General features: G+C 46.1%; 1 protein-coding gene across 1 annotated transcript in view; it reads left to right on the top strand.

Annotated features, from left to right (window-relative positions):
* Positions 1-21,309, top strand: part of Creb3l2 (cAMP responsive element binding protein 3 like 2) — a 121,636-nt gene that overhangs the window by 81,582 nt on the left and 18,745 nt on the right. Inside the window, exons 3-8 of the mRNA XM_057777083.1 lie at positions 11,490-11,665; positions 12,573-12,660; positions 15,477-15,661; positions 18,492-18,638; positions 19,443-19,501; positions 20,633-20,701. Coding sequence (XP_057633066.1) covers positions 11,490-11,665; positions 12,573-12,660; positions 15,477-15,661; positions 18,492-18,638; positions 19,443-19,501; positions 20,633-20,701 — 724 coding nt within the window. The remainder of the gene's footprint in view (positions 1-11,489; positions 11,666-12,572; positions 12,661-15,476; positions 15,662-18,491; positions 18,639-19,442; positions 19,502-20,632; positions 20,702-21,309) is intronic.

A 21,309-nucleotide genomic window follows, 5' to 3' on the forward strand; every position in this document is an offset into this window, starting at 1 on the left:
GGAATACGGCTGGCCTTCATGGCCACTGGAGGCAGTGTCCACCCTGTTCAGTCACCTATCCCCTGGGTGCAGACTGGTGACCATTTGCTGAGAGTGCTTCTTGTCCAACAAAAAAAGTGTAAAAAAGAGAAAAATGAAGAGGCCGAAAGAAATTCCCCAGTAAAACGTTCCTGGCTATGCTTACGATACTGGGGTGAGCAAACCTTGTGTGACCCCCAAGGGGGTCATCATCATTGTAATCATTGTAATGGGGTCATGCTCCATTGTAATCAGATTGGACTGGTGGGTTTATTATCCTTCTGAAGAGAGAAGTTTCTGTTACTATAGCAGATACCTGGTGCACTCACCTTCTGAGGAGAGCAGTTTCTGGTACTATAGCAGATACCTGACGCACACTCACCTTGTGAGGAGAGCTGTTCCCTGTGACAGCTTTGAAAGTTCCATTGTGTCTTTAGTTGCTGAGGGGTCTGTGGTGAAGCAACACATCACAGCGGAAGTACATGGTGGGACAAAACTGCTCGCCTTGGAACCAGAAGGCCAAGAAGAGAAAGAAGATGAGACTGGGGTCCCATAATCCCCTTGAAGAACATACTCCCTCTGACCCCAAACCTCTCACTACGCTGTACCTCCTATAGCTCCACCACCTTCTATTGGTGCCAGACTGGGTACAAAGCACATGCACGCTGGAAGACACGACCCACACGATAACTGGCCTTCATGAACTTTTCCCTCTCAAGGACAACTTTTTGCTCAAGAAATTTTTGCGTGATCCTTGGTGTGTAGGTATATAAGAGAGTCATGCAAAGCAAACATGTATCATAAAAAATGATAAATGGATTTTAAGACAGTTCTTTAGAAATACATATAATTTTACAATTTATTAAAGACAAAAGCAAATATTAAATTAAGGAGAATTGGCAATACTTGTTATTTTTATATAAAACATATTTTATGTAAAGCATTATATAAAGAATAATCGGCCAAATACTAAAAGGTATAGTGTGTCTTCAGTGTTTTCAGAGTTGATTAGTATTTTGATTTTAAAACATCAGTACTGAAAATGCTGTTTTGCATGAATATGAACTACAGCATGGCAAAAGCATGTTTAAGCCTTTTCATTTAAGCCTTTTCAGAAATTATTGGAAATTTTATCCTAATCCCAAGTCAAATTCATCTAACCATTTTTTAGAGATGTATTTATTTTATGTATGGGTGCTCTATCTGCATGTGTGCCTAAGTCAGAAATGGCATAAGATCTCACTACAGATGGTTGTGAGCCACCATGTGGTTACTGGGATTTGAACTCAGGACCCCTAGAAGAGCAGCCACTGCTCTTTACTGCTGAGCCATCTCTCTAGCTGCCAACTAATTTTTTTTTAAAAAATGAAACAAGTCAGAAAGTCTAACAGCAGTTTTTAAAATCAAGCATACTAACACAGTAGACTCCAAAGATGCGCTATTTTGTGACTTGCATGCTGAAGTGTGACATTGGGAAATACTAAAGGCCTTTGTTTTCTGTATTTAAACCGTTCTGTCTCTACAAGAGCAAGAAACTTTTTGTGGACACTGGGAACACTGAGCCTGGGACAGCCAGTGGTCCTGAAGCTGAGCTGAGGAATTTGGGGCTTCAGCTGCTAGTGATCGATTGTGTAACATCCTGCACAGGGCAAGGCACACACATTGTGTATTTGTAACCAAAGCTGCAGTAAAGTTGCTCGGCAACACTGGGTGAGCCCTGCAAGAAGAGCCTCTGATATGGTGTGTGTCGTAGTTAGGATTCTCTCGCTGTGAAGAGACACCATGACCATGGCAGCTCTTATAAAGGAAGACATTCAATTGGGGCTGGCTTACAGTTCAGGGGGCTACTCCATTATCGTCATGGTGGGAAGCATGGTGGCACACAGGCAGACATGGAGGCACACAGCATGGTTCTAGAGAGGTAGCTGGGAGTTCTACACCCAGATCCAAAGGCAGCAGGAAGAAAGAGTGGCTTGACTTGAGTTTCTGAAAACCCAAAGCCCACTCCCTATGTCACACTTCTCCCAACAAGGCTACCTCTACTTGAGCAAGGTCACACATCTTAATAATGCCACTCCCTATGGGCCTATGGAAGCCATTTTCGTTCAAACCACCACAGTATAAATTTGATTTTTTAATTAATTTCTGTCTGTTGTGCATTGAGAAGCCTTTTACTGTTGCCTAATTTGTCACATCTCCACATTCAGTTATGTGACTTTCCGTTGAAGAATCTGTAAACTATAGTACAAGGTACACATTTGCTTTGTTCCTGTTCCATTATTTCAGTGTTTTTTCCTGAAAAAGAAGCTTAGTAACGCTAGATCAAGCCATTCAGAGAGAGCTTGACATGGCCCCTGTCCTCCAAGCTTATGTAAGAATAGGGTATAAAAGTCTATAAAATATCAACAGGTTAATCAAAAGGGGTATATAATGCATTTGTGCCAAGGTAACTTTATTTGGGCTGCCTTAAGAGACTAATGGGGGGCTGAAGAGCTGACTCAGTGGCTAAGGGCTTGTACTGCTGTTGGAGAGGACCAGACCTCAGTTCCTAACACTTGTATCAGGTGGCTCAAAACCACTTGTAAATTCCAGCTCTAGGGAAGCGGGCACCCTCTTCTGGCCCACATGGGCACTGCATTCTTGTGCACACACCTGTCCTTTTAACTCAGACAATTTAAAAATTAGTAATAAAAATAAATCTTTATTAAAAAAAGAGAGACTATTGCTGTTTCAGGTCTATAGAGTCTAGACAGACCAGGGATATCTCTTGTGACCAGTTGTCCTGCTGATGAATCCACTGGGGTTTCTTAGGGTTTGCAAAAGCTAGAGCTAGCTGGGTAGGCTCAGTATTGATCCTTTAAATTTACAGGGCTGTTTCCACAGTGACAGATGGGAGCAAGACCTCAGTGAGCTGGATGGAGGTTAGTAACTGGTGCTGGCGTGACGTCATAAGGGGAGAATAACACAGTCTGCAGGAGGAGGAGGACTCAGGAGTCAAGCACCGTGGGACGATTGGGAAACAGGGTTGGAGCAAAGAGGGGGGTTGTTGGAGAGTCCTAGGAGAGAATAACGGTTCATTGCTGAGGCTGCAGAGTGGGGGAGGGATGCACAGAGAGTTAGCTGCAGAGACCAGAAGGGGTTTGACATGAATGGCAAAGAAAGTGTTTTTTTTTTTTTTTTTTTTATTGGAGAAATAGGCCGCAGGATTCACACAGGGTTGTGTGTGTGAGGAAAGGTCACGGGTGAGTCACAGGTGACTTGGGTTTCTGCTTTCTAGCCTTAGAAGGATCTCGGTGTTGACGTGTTCCCAGGAAGTGGGACCCAGAAAAAAATAAGACCGAGAGATGAGATAAATAGCTAATCGCATTTGCTCTGAGCTGGTGTCAAGAGCATCAGTGTGAGTCATTCTAGAGGGGCAGGAAAGGATGATGTGGTCATACTGGGTCCTCTGCCTTGGCTGGGGTGATGAAAGAGCCTGCGTGTGTTTGGGTGGGAGCACAGGGGAGGAAGATAACAGTGCTTCCCCCAGGACAGCAAAGCAGTGATCCCTTTGCTTAACCACTGCAGTCTAGAATAGTTAGTCTAGTGGAGTTAGGATAGTACAGTCAGCAGTGAAGTTGACAGCCATCTGTCAAGTAAAACTACTTGGAATATTCGGGAATAACAGCTCTATTATCGACGAAGAAAAATTTAATATATGTGGGAGTTCTGTGCACATCTGTGTACTAAATTAGTGTTTTCAAATCAGCCCTTTGTTCTATGGTATTTACGTGGTTCGTGCTCTACACACAGCATCCTGCGGGAGAAGCGGTGAATCTGAAAGATTCAAGTACAAGGTACGGTGCGGATCGCTAGAGTTATATTGCGTATGACTTCTAGCTTTGAGTCTCGGCGCTGCCCAGATTATGAATGACATGATCTTGAGCCAGTTGCTTCACTCTTTTGTCTCCCCATCCCTGATCTTTAAAATGAGAATATAATACGTATGTCCACAGCTTTGCTGGAGGGCTTCACTGAGTTCATATTTATTGAACACTTAGGACGGCGCCTGCCACTTCGCAAGCACCGAATAAGTATCAGCTATTATTGCTATTGTTCTTCTGTGGCTTGCTCTGTAATTAAATACATAATTTACCAAGGGGTTGCGATAGGAATGGCAGGCGCTGAGGGGAGAGCTTCCATGGACACAGGCACAGAAAGAACACAGAGTGACAGAGATAGCTGATTGTGTTGGTCTCAGAGGTCCATTGCAGTACAGCCTGGGTGTCTGCCAAAGACTAAGCACAGCACGTTTTGGCTGTTATGAGTTGGTCTTAAACAATGCTTCTTCAGATCAGAAACATGGACTGGTGGTCTATAGTATAGGAGTAATCCTTATCTTTTTCTTAAAATGTAACCCTTCTAGGCTAGAGCTGTATTAAACCATTGCTGCTTTGGGAAGTAGTGTGTGCCCGTGAGAATGAGCCCAGGCTGTGGGACTCATATCTATGTGAGTTCCCTGTCTGCCACACACCAGCTGGATGCACACTTTTGGGCGAGTTACTTAATCTTGCAGTTTCCTTGTTTTTAAAATGGGAACAATAGTTGTATTAACCTCTGTGGTTACTCTTAGGACTAAGTTAATATTTCCAAAGTACTCAGAACAATACCCAGCCCATAGCAAATACAGTGCTGTTGATTTTCCTACCATGGACACCTCTTTATGCCACTCTATATGAGAATTCATTTTTAGGGCACCATGGGCAGACAGGCCGCTGGCTTCCACACAGTGAGCCATAGTTTTTTCCTTATTTTGACATGTCTCACAGAATTCTTACCCCACAGCATCCTGCCTTCCAGATTTCAGCCTTGGAATTTTCAAAGGAGATTTTTTTTTTCGTATTTTATTAGTCTGGGTATTTTGCCTGCATGCGCATCTGGGCACCACTTGTGTACCTGGTACCCGTGGGGGCCAGAAGAGGACATAAAGTTCTCCTGGAACTGGAGCTACAGACAGGTGTGGACTGTCCTGTGAGTGCTGAGCATGGCCCCAAGGTCCTCTGGGAGAATAGCCAGTGTTCTTAGCCACTGAGCCGTCTTTCTAGGCACAGGAGATTTTTATGTGGGGGGAAAAAGATTTGTCAATTTCTTTCAACATGTTCAAAGAGTAAACAAATAAAATGAAAGTTTAGAGGAGACATGTAACTTACTTTCTTCAGTTTATATATACTATTTGGACGATAAATGGAAATGTGTAGGGCTTTTTTTTTTATCATATAGATGCTATTTGTACCAAGTGATTTCTTTTAGGAATGTTTATTCCTATGTTTATTCCTATTCTATGTTCTGTAGTGTGTGTGTGTGTGTGTGTGTGTGTGTGTGTGTGTGTGTGTGTGTTACCTCTGCATGTATCTATAAAACACAAGTCTGCATATGGAAATGATTGAGGCTCTATTCCTGATGCTGTCATTTCATTGCCTTTAAGCAGCTCTCTGTCCTTCGGTCTCCAAGGCCACCTGATGTTCCCTACCACGAGACTGTGGCGCCTCTGCATCTTTGCTAATAGCCAAGGCTGATGCCGAGGAGATGCAGCCTTGGAAATCAACCTCTAGGGGGAGCTGTGCAAATACAATCTGATGCTATAGAGGATGCTTATCATCCAGAATATGCACTATTAAAATTAGGGGAGGATGTCTTTCATCTCGAATGAAACTTAAAAGGTCTGTAAGTATAATTCAGAAAAAACACCTTTGTTTGACTCAAAGTCTGAAGTGCAGAATTTAGAAAAGTTGCAGACTGAAGTATTTCAAGTACTTAGTTATCTCTCTGTTTAATCAATCAGTTATGCAGATAGCTGAGGATATGTCTAACTCTAAGCCTTAGTGGTCTTTTTGCCAATAAAATTCAGCTACAAAACTGAGGCCCCGGGCAAGTTTCAGAGCCTACTCCTATTCTAATTCTCTCCTTTCTTTACCTTCTACCTTATGGGTTGCATTTGTAATTTTCTTTTCTCTAATTTGATCTTTAATTCCACTGGGGATAAAATTTAGGCCAACAGCCCAGGGTTGGGAATGCAAGCTCTCTTCTCTGATTTCAGCCGCACTGTAATGCTGCTCTTGTCAAGCTTCGTCCTGACTGTACTTCCTTAATCTAACCTCAGTCCTTTTACAGTGCGTCTGGTGGGTCGGATTGGCCAGTCTACAAATGCTTTTTTATTTTTCTTAATCATGCTTGTGCAAGCCAGACGACAACTTTTAGGAGTTGGTTCTCCCCTTCCAGCTTTCTGTAGCTTGTCGGAGTCGAACTCAGGTCATCAGGCTCGTGAGGCAGATGCTCTGACCTGCTCAGCCTTCTCACCAGCCCCTACAAATGTTTATTAACACCGTCTCCAGTTTACAACATAGAGGAATTATTCTGAAAATCAATGCAGTTATCTTATTGCAATAGATTCTGATGTGGTAATTCTAGCCATGTTGTACTAGCGAGCTATGCTGTCTAAGAGGCCATCTCAAACCCCGTACTCTAATTTCTGCGTGGATGTGGGGGTAGTCTATCCCAGGGTGGTCTTAGTCTTCAGTCAATGATGAGGCTGAACTTTGGATCCTCCTGCCTTTGGCTCCTGCGTTTGAGCGCTGGGATTACCAGTGTTTATGTGGTACTGGGAATCACACTTGGTGCTCTGTATATGCTAGGTAAGCACTGTATCACTATATTCCCAGCTCTAAATCTCAGTACTTGGAGTAAATATCAGCATATTACTCGAGGTTGTACATTTCCACTGCTGGGGATTGACTAATGGACATGGGCTCAGTTTAGCAACTGCTGGTTCCAGCTGCATTCGCTCTCATCTTAAGGCTAGCAGAGAGTTGATGACTTGGCTCAGCTCCCCTTGGCATGCCTTTGATCTGTGAGGCTGTGCTCCTTCATCTAGGACCAAGAGATCAATTATCCTGGCACATCCTGGCACTATCTTATGTGATAGTAAAATCCATAAGAACATACACCCGACCTTCGCTAAAACATTCCAAGATTCTGCTGTATTAAGAAGCTAGTGTACCATTGGTTAGGTTAAGTTACAGGGCAAAGCTGGGGGTATTGAAAACTCATATAGCAAAAGACACAGTGTGCTGGCTTATATCAGTATAGCTTGACTAAATCAAGATTCACCTAGAAAAGGAGCCACGGAACATACTTGTGAGCAATTGTCTTGATTAGGTTAATTCAGGCAGATTACTTCCCTAAATGTGTACAGCACCACCCACATTGGGTTGGGATCCTAGGTTACCTAGGAAGCCAACAGCTAGCTGGGCACCAACATTCTCTCTCTCTACTTCCTGGGTACCATGTGACCATCACATTCCTAACCACCATGCCGTCCCCACCCATGATGGATTTCCCTCAAACTGTAGCCTCCCAGATCCTTTCTCTCAGGTTGCTTTTGTCTGGATTTTATCGTGGAAATAACAAAAGCAGCTATACAAAGTGGGAAAGCTGACTGGAGTCAGCAGTGGGCCCTTTTAGCCACTCCAACTTCTGTCTGGGGATGGCCACCCCAAAGCAAGAGGAGGCAAGGCCAGTGTGTCCATGTGTGGCAACTGGGAATGATATTAATAGTTTCAAATACAGGCTTGTAGAAATAAATATAAAAACGTTAAAGAATAAGAATAAAGCTGCAATATTTTGAATGATTATCTTGATCATGTTTGCTGTTCAGGCATGTTTCTTTTGTCTCTATCTTGTTATTGTGCTAGTCAGTGTTCTATTGCTGGGAAGAGACGCCATGACCATAGCAACTCTTGTAAAGGAAAACATTTCATTGGGGCTGGCTTACAGCGCAGAGGTTTAGTCCATTATCATCGTGGTGGAAAGCATGGTGCCATACAGGCCAACAGTGCTGGAGAGACAGCTGAGGGTTCTACATCCAGCCCCAAAGGAGCAGCATGGAAGAGTGCCATGCTAGGCCTGGCGTGAGGTTCTGAAACCTCAAAGCCCATCCCCCAGAGACATACTTCCTCCTACAAGGCCACGCCTCCAATAATGCCGCTCTCTCAGAGTCTATGGGGGCCATTTTCATTCAAACTACCACAGTCTCTTTTCTTCATCAATAGTATATCATTAAACCAAGGTTTTTCTTAGCGTATTATGAACCTTTCTTTATTATTGAAAAGGCTTCGTAAGTATGTCAATGTCTGTGTAAGTGTTCTGTTGTATAGATAAACCATAATCCACCTCATCATCTTCTCCTTCATGGATTGGTTGTTTCCCACATTTTGTCCTTCTAAATAAGAGTGTACTGAGCATGTGTATAAATTTTGATCCACATGTTGACTTGTTTCCTTCCTGGAAAGAATGCTGGTAGGAATGCAGAGATCTGGGTTTGGCCTCAGGTGGCAATGAGGAGATTTGCAGTCTATAAAAATGGCACCATTGAGCCGGGCGGTAGTGGCGCACGCCTTTAATCCCAGCACTCGGGAGGCAGAGGCAGGCGGATCTCTGTGAGTTCGAGACCAGCCTGGTCTACAAGAGCTAGTTCCAGGACAGGCTCCAAAACCACAGAGAAACCCTGTCTCAAAAAACCAAAAAAAAAAAAAAAAAAAAAAAAAAAAAAAAAAAAAATGGCACCATTGAGATTGGGCTTCGTTTTAACTCAAAGCATCTTCAATATGGAGGACTGAACTGCAACACTGGAATGGACGCATGATGGCGACACCAGTTGTTTTTCCTCATCTAAGCTCAGGGGAGCAGAGCCTTGGTCTTCTCACTTGAATGACTCCTATAGTCTTTAAGAGAGGATGCTTCCTTCTGCAGTCAGATACCATTGCTGGCTCCATAGCCTCTGCTTCTAAGGCAGCAGTGATGATGTTTTTAGATAGGACCATGGTGCTGAGCATGAAGAACATGGAAAGAACTCCTTCCCTGTTTCCTACATACATCTGTTGACAATGGGTTTGCTCCAATAGAAGAACCAGTTTCATCTTCCTTTTGGCCTTCAAGTTCAAGTGTACTTTCTTCATTTAACTTTGCCTGGTGTGTCTATTGGGAACTAAACTGGGTCACGGTCATTTTGATTGTAACATTAGGATATGTAGCCTTACCTCACAATTTGCTGGTCATTGCATGGAGCCATTTTCCCAGGAATGTCCCTTTCTCTTTGTTTTACTTTAACCAGAGCTACATTTCTTCTTACTATGTTCCTTATAGCCTCTTGTGGCAGACCATGTTCCGTTTGAGCTGTGAGTGTGATTTCTGCTAGCAGCAGCTTCGGCATCTCACTGCTGACTGAAGAAAGTGATCCACACCCTGTCTCTGCCTCTCCCTCCCGCCCTCATTTCGTCCTAAACGTGCCTTCCTCCTATCTTTTGAGCTATGGAAAGTCTTCTCGTACTGAGCCTCCTTGCGGGAGAGTCATTAGTCCTCTTTCGGCCTGTGGTTCAGTTGTTTCTATAAGCTGAGCAGGGTGCCCATCTGGCCAACAGAACTGGGTGTCAAGTACGGTGTGGTCCCCTCCCTCTAGCAGTCATTAAAGGGTCCTTTGTTCCCTCCCAGCCCCTCCTGGTCCAGGATGTCGCCCACACCCTGTGGCGGAAATCCCCCCATCACACCAGACACTGGGCAGCTTATAGAACTGGCTCTGAAAGCAGAATGCCACCTTGTGAGTGGGAACCTAACCTTTTCTGTGCTTCAAGGAAGTAGTTTATGGAGTTGAAGTTTATCTTTGTGAGCTTTTGCTTTTGCCATGTTCCCATGCTTCTCTGTGTGATTGTTTGTGTACCCCCCCCCCTTTTTTAATAAGAAAACTGGCGCCAAATTCCTGAGTATGTTCATGGTGGGAACTGCTAGGTGACCGAGTAGGCGGGGCTTGTTTTCAAAGAGCAGAGGAGCGCATCTGGCTTGTGTGTGCCCCTTCTTAGTAAAGCTGGTGTCTGCTGAGGGCTGTGGGCTTTGGGAACTGTTGGCCTTTCCTTTTTCTCTGCATGTTTCCAGACTCTTGGCTCTTCTTCCTTACCCCACCCTCTATTCCTGCAGGGCCGGGCTGAGTAGTTTGCTCTGAAGCAACTTGGTGCAGCTTAAGCTCCCCAGTAACATGTGTCCAGGGTCTGAGGAGCCCCACTGGCTCCATCTTGCTGCTTAGCAGTTATCTCTCTGTGATCATCATGAAAACCTGGGTGACAAGACAGAGCCCAGGCTCACCAAGACCCTGCTCTCCTCCCTAGATGAGTATTTCATCCATTTCAGTCAAGCAAACCCAGAACTTTCCCAGGGGTCTGTGCAACGGCTCTGGGTACCTAGTTAGATTTGAGATGTAGATGGAGGAAATAGGAAAGGACAAAAACTAGGGAGTGGGAACTGAAAAAAATGAAGGAAGGGAGGGAGGGAAGAAGGAAGGAGACAAATACCTGTGGAGAAGTCCTCTGTAAATGCTGGGAGAAAAAAGCTAAGTCAGGCAGTTGCCATGATTCTCCCACTCCAGACAGATGCAGGTTAAGATCTTTCCTGGTAAGCCAGCTCGTGGTGCTACACAGAATTTTAAAAATGGGTTAGATCAATATGTAAGAGCTAGCCAATAAGAGGCTGGAACTAATGGGCCAGACAGTGTTTAAAAGAATACAGTTTCCATGTAATTATTTTTGGTAAAGCTAGCCGTACAGAGCTGGGCGGGAACGCAGCCCACCGCTCCTCACTACACTCTGTCCTAAGGTCTTGTTTGTCAAACATTAGCCTCTTTTTTTCTTTCTTTTGACTATACTTATTTATTATTAAATAGCATATTCATTTGGTTTGAAACCCCAAAAGTGTGACATGTTGCATGATTAAAAGCCTTTCCTCCCATCTCATTCTCTATGTGCTTAACCCCTTCTCGCTATGCCTGGTGCACGGCTACTTTCCTTTCAGGTGGTAACACAGCATGGCCAAGAGCCTATAGAAGAAAGGGTTTGCTTGGGCTTATGTTTCCAGAGGGTTCGAGTCCCTCATGGCAAGGAGTCATGGCAGCAGGTATAAGATGGTGACAAGAAGAGATGAGAGCTGAGAGCTCACACCTTGAGCTGTAGGCAGGAAGATGGAGAGTGCCCTGTGATTGGCATGCATGGGCGTTTGGAACCTCAGCATCCGTGCCAGTGACACACTTCTTTGAGGGAGACAACACCTCCTCAGCCCCAAGCAGCTTCACCAACTGGAAAACAAGTATCCAGTCACAGGAGCCTGTGGGAGACATTCTTATTCAAACCGCCACAGCCGGTTTCTGTCTTTTCCGTGTAACCCTTCCAACATTTCTTCAGGCTTATCATGTCTGGGCATACACAGCTAAGAGAATTTTTTTTCTTGCTCTGTTTCCTCGTCTGTGTAGCTCTCCTCTCACGCGCTTGCTTCCCTTTACTGCCCTTTCAGTAGTCCTTTCTTAGAACAGTGGTTGGGGAGTGGCCGGCAGTCACGTGTCTCGCTTACAGCCCGAGCCCAGATGTGCTCACATGTGGTTGTCCTTTTCCCCACAGAGGAAGTGGAGAATGAGAAGTGGTACCTGTCTGCAGACTTTCCTTCAACCACCATCAAGACAGAGCCAATCACAGAGGAGCAACCCCCAGGACTTGTCCCCTCTGTCACTCTGACCATCACGGCCATTTCTACTCCCTTTGAGAAAGAAGAATCCCCTCTGGATATCAATGCTGGGGTATATCCAGTTTTCTTCCTTATAAATGTAGATATCGAAAGGTAGTAAAGCGTTTATCCTAGGAGATGCATGTATTTTGAGGGGGCACAGTCATGTATGTATGCATGCATTCAGGCATGTTTGTATGCACGAGTGTATAAAGAATATGTTATTGTTAGCAATATTGATTATGGCAACTTTTTAAGGTGTTGTACAGGAAAATCAGTAGCAAAGATGATTTCATTTTTTACTTAAGTGATGTTATGAAATTGACACAGTAGAGAAGCTGTGCATGGCATTGGCCTTCATTCCAGTGGAGGGGAATGGTTGAGGCACAAGGCCAGAAGATGGCACTGGATCCTCTGGAACTGGAGTTACAGGTGGTTGTGAGCCACTGGGTCGTGCTGGGAACTGAACCCAGGTCTGAAGAGCAGCAAAGCACTCTTGACTGCTGAGCCACTCTTCAGGCCTTGGTTGGTTCTGAAGTATGTGTATAACTCACTGTCAGGATCCTGTCCTTCTGCTCCTCTTCCCTTTCCCTGGTGGGTATTTTCTAGTTAAACCTTGCCGTCAGTCATGGAAGAGGCTGGAGGGATAGGACAAATGGGAAGCCTGTGACTCTTTGAAGTTTTACCAGAGTATTTTACCATAAATGCCTTTATTATAGCACTGCTGCCACTGCTGCTAATATAATAATAATAATAATAATAATAATAATAATAATAATAATAAATAATAATAATAATAATATTGAGCCTTGAATTTTAACTAGAGTTATCAGATCCCAGGTTTGGCTGTGATAAGGTACAATGTAGCCCATGCTTTACCGCGCTGGCCCATAGTAAGACACAGTTGACAGACAGATGGCCCCTGTTTCTGTAAAGGCTGTTACTAAGTTACAAACTCATGTCTGAAATTCCTTTCCCAGGTGGATTCCTCGTGCCAGACAATTATCCCTAAGATTAAGTTGGAGCCTCATGAAGTGGATCAGTTCTTAAACTTCTCTCATAAGGAAGGTATGCTCCTCACCTCTTCCTCCCTCACCCCTTCCTCCCTCACCCCTTCCTCCCTTACTCCTGGTGTCCATCCTAAAGGAAGGGAGCCCAGTACATTCCAGGATTACAGAGGTAACTGGCTGTACGGAGTAATCCTGTTCTTAAGAATCTTGATCCAAAGAAACATTTTGAGAGCTAAACATTTCCATAATAAAATTATTCCTCTTTCTGTTCTTTACTGCCAGCCCCCCGAGCATTAGTGGGGTTCGATTCTCACCAAGGATGGGCTTTTGGAGCCATTTCCGACTGCTGTGACATGCGTGAGGTTGATGAGACCCCTGTGCTTTCACCTCCTAGTGTGAACCCACCAGCACCCCGTGGGTACACCGCAGTCCACAGTTTCTCTGGCCCAACTAAAACTTAAGTTTTAACCCTCTGTAAATGAAGCTGTAACATGTCTGTACAATCAGGGTTTAGCTGTCCTATTTGGGTTACAACTGTGATGAGCCCGCCCCTTTTCTGCTTAGTAACATTCGTGGTCCTGATGATGCACCTCTTTGGGCTTCTTGTCGTTCGTTTAGAGCCTAACCACACCTTGGAATTGTTTACTTTGTGTTCATTCTCTACATCATTTTTTTTTCTGGCTTCCCCCTCTGTGTTCTCATATATAGCTGTGCTGGGATCCTGGATGCAGACCCTCTGCCTCAGGGGGGCACAGGAAGCTCTCGGTACCTCATTTACACAGAGCGTGGCGTGCACTCCTCTTAAAATTCTGTGTTTGTTGGTGCTGCACCTTCCTTAGCTATGTGTTCAACATATGTTTAGAGGTACAGTTCATTGCATGGTCAACAAAGCAGTCTGTATGCACAATTGCAGAGAAGGCTCGTGTGCTACGGTGAGCAAGGGAGTGTACATTGTATGCTAGGACGAGGGTATAATTTACCTTCCTTCCTTCAGGACTCCACCCAGGGCTGGACTGGAGACCCCTGAATCAGGGTTGGCCGTGACTGCCTTCACTGTGTGTAAAGAAGTGAAAAGTTAATATTTTCCGTCTGCGTCTGTATCGCGCCTTTGTTTTCATGCCTTTGAGCCCTAGCGTCTGCTTCCAGGCAGCTTCTTTCATCTTTATGGCTGCTCACCACCGCCAAATGGATCTTGTTCTTTTCGCTCTGTTGTGACGCGGCTCAGAAAGTGTCACAACTCGAACAATAGAGCCCCATAGTGGCGGCAGGATCTAGGGTCACCGGAGGAGAAAGGGCAATCCTCCCTCGTTATCCTGGATAAAGCAGATGAAGAAACTGAATATCCTGGCGGACATCAAAGTTTCTAGGCAGAATAGCTTGCTGTCCCCAGCTCCTTCTGCAGCTTAGGAGCAGCGTTTCAAATGATGTTTAGAAATCTGATCCCGAGACACCTGTGTCCAGATGGGCAGGCTCTTCCTGTCAGCCGGCTTCTCTCCTTTGTGGACTGTGCTCAGCTCAGAAAGGAGAAAAGCATAACTTCGTCTGTGCCAGGCCAGGGGGCGGAAGAACTCTTGGTGTCCTTGGGAGTTCAGCTGGAGTCTCTGGTAGATTACTCTGATTTGTGGTGTCGATATTCCTGGCAGAGGGGACGCCTTGGTAACCTTGGCTGATACTTATGACATGCCTACTTTCTGAAGGGACATACTCAGCCTACCCCTGAGCTACTCAGTGGGTAAGCAAGCGTTCTCTGGCTACAGAGATGCTGCATGAAGCTGGGCCCCCTGGAGGGGCAAGGGTGAGGGATCCATGGATGTAAACTCCCTCAGCAGCAGCGGCTGGCAGAATAGAAAAATCCTGTTCAGAAGAAAAGAGGGAGGGAGCCCTCGGTGGAGCCCAGGTGATGTTCTTCATCCAGAAGCGCATTCCAGCTGCCCTGGGATGCTGGCCTGGGATGCGGTGTTCTCAGCCCTGATAATATGCCCTGACAGAAAGACTTTAGGAGAGACGGTACCTTGTACCCCATTTCTTTTCCTTTGACTACTTATCTGCCTAATGGTAGAAGTGGGGTTTCTAAAAGAAGAATGCCTGGCCTCCTGCCTGCAGCCCCCACCAAGCACATTCCTCCGGAAACAAAGCAGTCTTTCTCCAAGGATTCCACGAGCGCTCTCAGGTTGGCAGTTTATTAAGTGATTGTTTTAAACAAACCACATACGACTAACCCGATTTGCACATCAACCTGTGTGAACCGTATAAAAAGAAGACAGTGGGGCTGGGCGTGTAGCTCAGTCAATAGAGGGCTAGCATAGCATGCATGGTGACTATGATTCCAACCCCAGTACCATATAAAACCAAGCATGGCCGAGCACACTTTCAATCTCCACATTCCAGAGGTGGGGGGCAAGAGGAGCAGAAGTTCAAGGTTATCTTCAGTTATCCAGAATTCAAGGCCAGACTGGGGTACATGAGTACCTGCTTCAAAATTATGTTGCAAAAATAAAATTACAAAGGAACACAGTGATCAGCCTTTTCAGCACCATGTTGGGGGCACCACCCTCCCAGGCCACCCCTGGAGTCATCCTTTTGTTAGTGTCTCAGGCACATGTCTGTCCGGGGTGTTTTGTGCTAGGACTGGTAAGTGTGACTCTATATTCACCTTCTCTCCCTTGTCATACAAGAAGAGGACAACTGGATACCCATTCTGTGCCTGGCTTCCTTCTCGCCATGTCTTAAAGCACTTTTCAGGTCAACCTAGAGAGAGTGCCCACCTGTGCACCTATCCCAGTCTTCCGGTGCAGAGACACACGCGTGTTTAACTGGGTCTTGTGTTGTGTTCTCTTTTCTGTGATGGATGAAATGCGCTCTCTTCGTCCTCAGCCCCCGTGGATCAACTGCACCTACCGCCAACTCCACCCAGTAGCCACAGCAGCGACTCTGAGGGCAGCCTGAGCCCTAACCCACGCCTGCATCCCTTCAGCCTGTCTCAGGTCCACAGCCCCGCCAGAGCCATGCCCCGGGGCCCCTCTGCCTTGTCCACATCTCCTCTCCTCACAGCTCCACATGTAAGTATCTGAGTGGCTCTTTCTGGGAGCCAGGAATCCTCTCAGTTCAATTTTTCTCTTGTTGTAATGAAATGTTTGTTTAGTGATTAGAAGCCTTTGTCCATGCTATGTTACTGAAACAAAATAACCAAGATTGAGTTAGTTAGGAAAGACTATTTTGTTGGTTTTGTTTGTTTGGGTGCACAGTCCTGGAGGTGGTGAATTCCAAGAGCATGGCGCCTGTATCTGCTTAGCTTTTGGAGAGGATGCTCCAGGCTTAGCAGGAAAACGGAAAGAAGAGAAGGAAAAGCACATATACTAGGAGACAGGGAACCTGTGTAGCAGCACACCCCTGCGGTGACTAATCCAGGCCTGCGAGACCCAACTCACTCCTGCAAAAAGGCACTGACGTGTATTCTTCATGTCCGCTTTCTCAATGGCACCTCACTGGGGACCAAGCCTCCAGGTGGGGGCAGACTGGTCCAAGATGCAGCACCAAAGTGGGGCAGTAAGAACCCTAAAGAATGTGTTTGTGAAGACTTGCCTGCAGATTTCAGTAATTCTGGTTTTCATGTGCACAGGCCTGGTTCTTACACATTTGTTTATTTCCCAGGGCTGGAAGCCTAAGGCTTCTGTTCTGTTCTTTCCCCTCGATGTGCCAGCATAAACACTCTCCGTCCGTGTAGATGATGCTTGCTTAGCGTGCAGTAGGGAATGCCTTTCATCTTTCAGATAAGCGTTCTTGGGCAAAATTTGAAAAGAAAGTCTCTCTTTCTGAGATTAAGTTCTTTGATGTCAAAAGCTCAGAAACATAGTTTAATCTCTGTGTGTGTTGAGGGGTTGGGGGCTCTTAACCCAGGGTCCTGGGACAAAAATCACAGGTCATTATTCATCCTGCACACATGTAAAAGGAGGGGTAGAGAATTCACATTTTAGTGGTCTGAAGAGGGAATCTGATTTCTATGAGGTCTTTAAAAATTATACTATCATGAAGAACAAATTTTAAAGATAATATTTGTTCTTTGAGAATTTCGAGCATGCCCACAATGTATATGACTAAAAGATATAAATGAAATATTTTAAGAAGGTATGGGAATCAAGATAATGTTGAAAGTCTGAGGTTCATTTGTCCCCTAAGTTAGATCTTGACATCGTGTCACCTTTCCTGAGAACAAAAGAACGCACATCCCCCTTTTGCCTTTTCTACTTGAACCTGGCTTTAGGTTGTTGGAATTATTTTCATCCTCTGGACCTGCATTTCCTTCCAGGATTTACCTGTTTTGCACATTCTGTGGGGGAGGCCCCTATCCCTATACTCTTGCTAGCAGCCAGGCAGTGTTTCCTGCTAGGCACCCTGTGGGGCCCTGAAAGTTCTGCTTGTATTAAACAGGTCGCCCTTCGCTGCCCCGGCCCCATGAGCCCACCTGCCCTGGGCAGAGGCATCTCCTGTTACTTTTCTAAGTAGAGCACTGCCCTTCGCTTTGCTCAGTATGCGTCCCCACCCCATCCTCAGAAGGAACCACTTCTCCAGAAAGCAGCCTTCCTGTCTTATCTCTCCTGCTGTGAACTCACGCGGGTTCTCCCTCTCCAGAAGTTGAATGCTCCTCCAGTCAACATCACAGCTTAGCACTGAACTGCTCTCCAGATTTCACGGATAACGCTTCAGCCCTAAGTCTTGATCCCGAGCCACTTCAGAGATGGGGTTTGTTTTCAGTCTTCCCCCACCCCTGCTCCAGTGACAGGGAGCATGGAGATTAACGCCAGTGAGTCAGCTTGTATGACTAACATAAACACGTCATTGTGTCCTGGGCTAAATGCGAGGACTTGTGGTTCTCATCTTCATTGCTAACGGGTAGCACAGGACTCTGGAAGCCTGAACTTCCATGAAAGATGCCTGCTGGCGAATCTCTGGGGCTCCAGGCCTGTTAGCTGTAAACCGAAGGGAAGAGCTACTGTGGTGTGGAAGGAACCGGTTATAAAATTAGCCCTTCAGCAGGAGAACAATACAAGTCGTGAATGAAGCCGAGCTCTGAGGGAGTTTTCCATTACCCCTAAGCCTACAGAGATATGGGGTACAAATTCTATCCTGTTACTTTGTGTGTGCTCGATATGGGGTGTTTCCCGGGAAACGGTGGATGGAGGCCTCTTCAGCCTTCCCTTTGTTTTAGGGCTCTTGGGTTGAAAACCCCCACTTGGGAGGATGGGGAGGTGATTCATGGGAGCACTTTGTTTGAGGGCTCTTGGGTTGAAAACTCCCACTTGGGAGGCTGGGGAGGTGATTCATGGGAGCACTTTGTTTGAGGGCTCTTGGGTTGAAAACTCCCACTTGGGAGGCTGGGGAGGTGATTCAGGGGACGAGAGCACTGGCCCTGCAAGCGGGAGGACTTGAGTTTGAATCATAAGCACCCACATAAAAACAGCCAGGCAAGGCTGCCTGTGTGTATGACATTAGCACTGGGGCTTGGGACAGATCGATACTGAGCACTCACTGCCTAGCCAGCGTAGGTGAAAACATCAAACTTCTGGTTCGGTGAGAGACCCTGTCTCACTACAGTTTAGAAGATGCCCCATGTCCTGTTCTGGCCTCCATTTGTGCATGCATGGGCACACACACATACTCATACATGGGCACACATATGCATGCACCACACACACACACACAGCACATGCTACACATGCCACACACAAATAAGTAAATAAATAAATCTCCCATAAAGGCACATCTCTCTTATCTTTTACTTCAGAGCACCCACCATTAGGGAGCCATTGTGACGGGTTCTCTGCGCTCTATGTTGAGGTCAGTTTCCAGCCACTCCTGTCTGACCCTTCTCTGCCCCCTTTGTCTGCACAGAAGCTGCAGGGATCTGGCCCACTGGTCCTGACAGAGGAAGAGAAGAGGACCTTGATTGCTGAAGGCTATCCTATTCCTACCAAGCTGCCCCTGACAAAATCTGAGGAGAAGGCTCTGAAGAAAATCCGGAGGAAAATCAAGAATAAGGTGAGCTGTGACTGACAAGAACTGAGCCCTCACCTGTACCCCAGAGTCCCTCACCTGCACCCTAGAGTCATAGTGGGATTTCCCAGAGCCAGGCCAGGAGCATAGACACCATCTGTCCATCCTTTCCAGCTCTCCGCCCAGCGTGGGTGTGAACTCTCATACTTGTGTACTCCTTGTTGTGTGATAGCCTGTTCAGAAGCAGGAAAAGATACAAGAATCTCCCTTTATGTGTCTTTTTAAAAATTCGAGTCTTCCGATTTTTATGATGTCTATAATATTTTTTTTCTAGTTGCTCTATATGTAATTTATAAACAACTGTACCTTTATGCTGGATTACTTAAAGGTTTGTTTTCCTTCATTGTGGCCTGTGATAAAAACAATCTTCAGTAGCCACCTGGTCTCTGTCTGAACTCAACTGCTGCCCCCGCAGCTGAAGGCGGCTGGTGAGGCCCAGGCCTGTGACCCAGGCAAAGAGCAGGAAAGGAAGGCAGAGAGAGAACCAGAGTCACACCCCTGTCCTCTCATACAGGGCCAGCAGACAGCTTATACACATCCAAGCCCACTTGGCCGGTTTTATATATAATCGAGCCAGCTGAGGTCCAGAGAGCTGACATCATCTTTCTGAGCTATTTCAATGATCAGTCTGTGACCCAGGCGTTTGTTGGCGGGTTTGGGAGGATCCGTTTGAGCCAGAAACAGAGTTGGTGATAAATAGACGAGAGTTGTCCAGGTGACCTCCGGGGTTCCATCCACTCTGTTTTACTTACAAAAATGGAAATTCACCCCCTACCCCTTATCTCACAGATTTCTGCCCAGGAAAGCAGGCGAAAGAAGAAAGAATACATGGACAGCCTGGAGAAAAAGTAAGCCCGCTCACTGACTGATTGTGGTTTTTTAGGTAATAGTCACCAAGCAGGGTGAGGGGCTGCTTGGCAGCCACCATCCCCCCCCCCCCCCAGTGCATCGGCAGTGTTTGCCTGCCCCCTAGTGGTCATGTAGGAGGACCTGCTTAGAACTATGCCGTGTGAATCTCCGCTTTCTGACCCTGATCTTGAATGCTTGTTGCTAGGCTCCTTGAGCAATCCTTAGATACTGACATTCCTGAAACTCCTCAGAGACGCCCAGCTTCAGCCTACAGGAGCAGAGTTGTTTACCCAGGTCCTGTTGGCCTCGAATGACACAAATCACACTCTGGTATTTCCTCTACTCTGTAATACATGCCGTGGGCAGGCAAATTTTTTTTAATTTTTTTTTTTTTTTTTTTTTTTTGTAAAAATACATGAAGACACCCTTTGTTCTTTTGAAAGCCCTGGTATGCCCTGAGGACTCGGAGGAAAGTGTGAATTGAGCCCCATCTCTACCATCTCTAGGAAGTCGGTGTGACTTTGAGAGAGGGAGAAGGTTCTAGAAGACGCATAACTGAGTCTTTCTCATTTGTGCATGTGCGCTAAGACACTGGCTAGCTTCTAACTGGTTCTAGAAGTTTCTATGGGAAGTAGTGTGTCTGTGACCTGATTTAGGTCCCATTGTTTTACTGTGTTCTAAAGGCATCTATAACCAAGATTGTTTCTGAGACCCTCTCTTCTCTGCCTCTCTGGGCACGTGGGCTCCCAACCCTTCACTGTCCTGGGTTCTGGTCCTACCTTTCACACAAGCTCTAAGCTTTGTAGCAGACCTCGCCAGGAGTGCAGCTTGCTGGTGGCTCTCCTTCCTGTAGTGCAAGGATGATTGAGAGCTGTAGGAAGAGAAGAGGAACCAGATTGAGATGCCTAGCAGGGGTTCTGTGTCCGCCCCGTGCTCCTCCCTGAGGAGAGCCCTGGCCTGCCATGCTGTCCCTCTGAACCCTCATTCTTTCCTTCACTCAGACTGTCTCAGCTCTTCCTCAGTGACCACCCCTGCCTCTTTCTCTGTGGTGCCAATCACCTCAACCCTGGCTCCTGGCTGAGCAGTTGCCCTCTGGAGAGTGACTATGTGTCTTGGCTCTCTCCCTTCAGGGTGGAGTCTTGTTCAACTGAGAACTTGGAACTTCGGAAGAAGGTAGAGGTGTTGGAGAACACCAATAGGTGAGTGTGGCCAGCAGAAGGTGGGAGGACCTTTGTCCTGGGCTATGTCCAGTGAGCAGGAGGGAAGGGGGATTCTGCTATAAATGGGGCTGTGCCTTGGATATTCAAGGAGCTGGGCACCACCCAGCGGTTCTGCTTCATGGGCTCCTCACATACACACAGGTGTATACACAAATCCACATGTACACATACCACATGCGTGTTCCTTCCTTTTGAAGGACTGGTAGGGAGGATGATCAAACGTGGACAGTTATAAGGAACCGAAAAGAGAATGGGCCGTGAGTATAGCCCAGTCCTAGAATGCCTGCCCTAGAATGCACGGAGCCCCAGGTTCAGTCCCGAATGTCACAGAACAGAAATGAATAAGGAAATGTTGGGAGGGCTTGGAGCAGGATGGAGCCCCTAAGTCTGATTCTCCTGAAAATACTACTTGGTTTCAGGGGTGGATGAGGAGGCACGGGGATTTAGTGTCAGTTAAACACAGCGACCATCGCGTTTATTACTTTAAAAAGAGACTCATGGTTTTGAAAGCCTGTTTTCAAAATCTAATGACTTACATTTCAGTCCCATTTTGAAAAATTAGCTGTGGCTCTCAGTTGCTTTATTGT

This window comes from Chionomys nivalis, chromosome 1, assembly GCF_950005125.1.
Source record: "Chionomys nivalis chromosome 1, mChiNiv1.1, whole genome shotgun sequence".
NCBI classification, from domain to species: Eukaryota; Metazoa; Chordata; class Mammalia; order Rodentia; family Cricetidae; genus Chionomys; species Chionomys nivalis.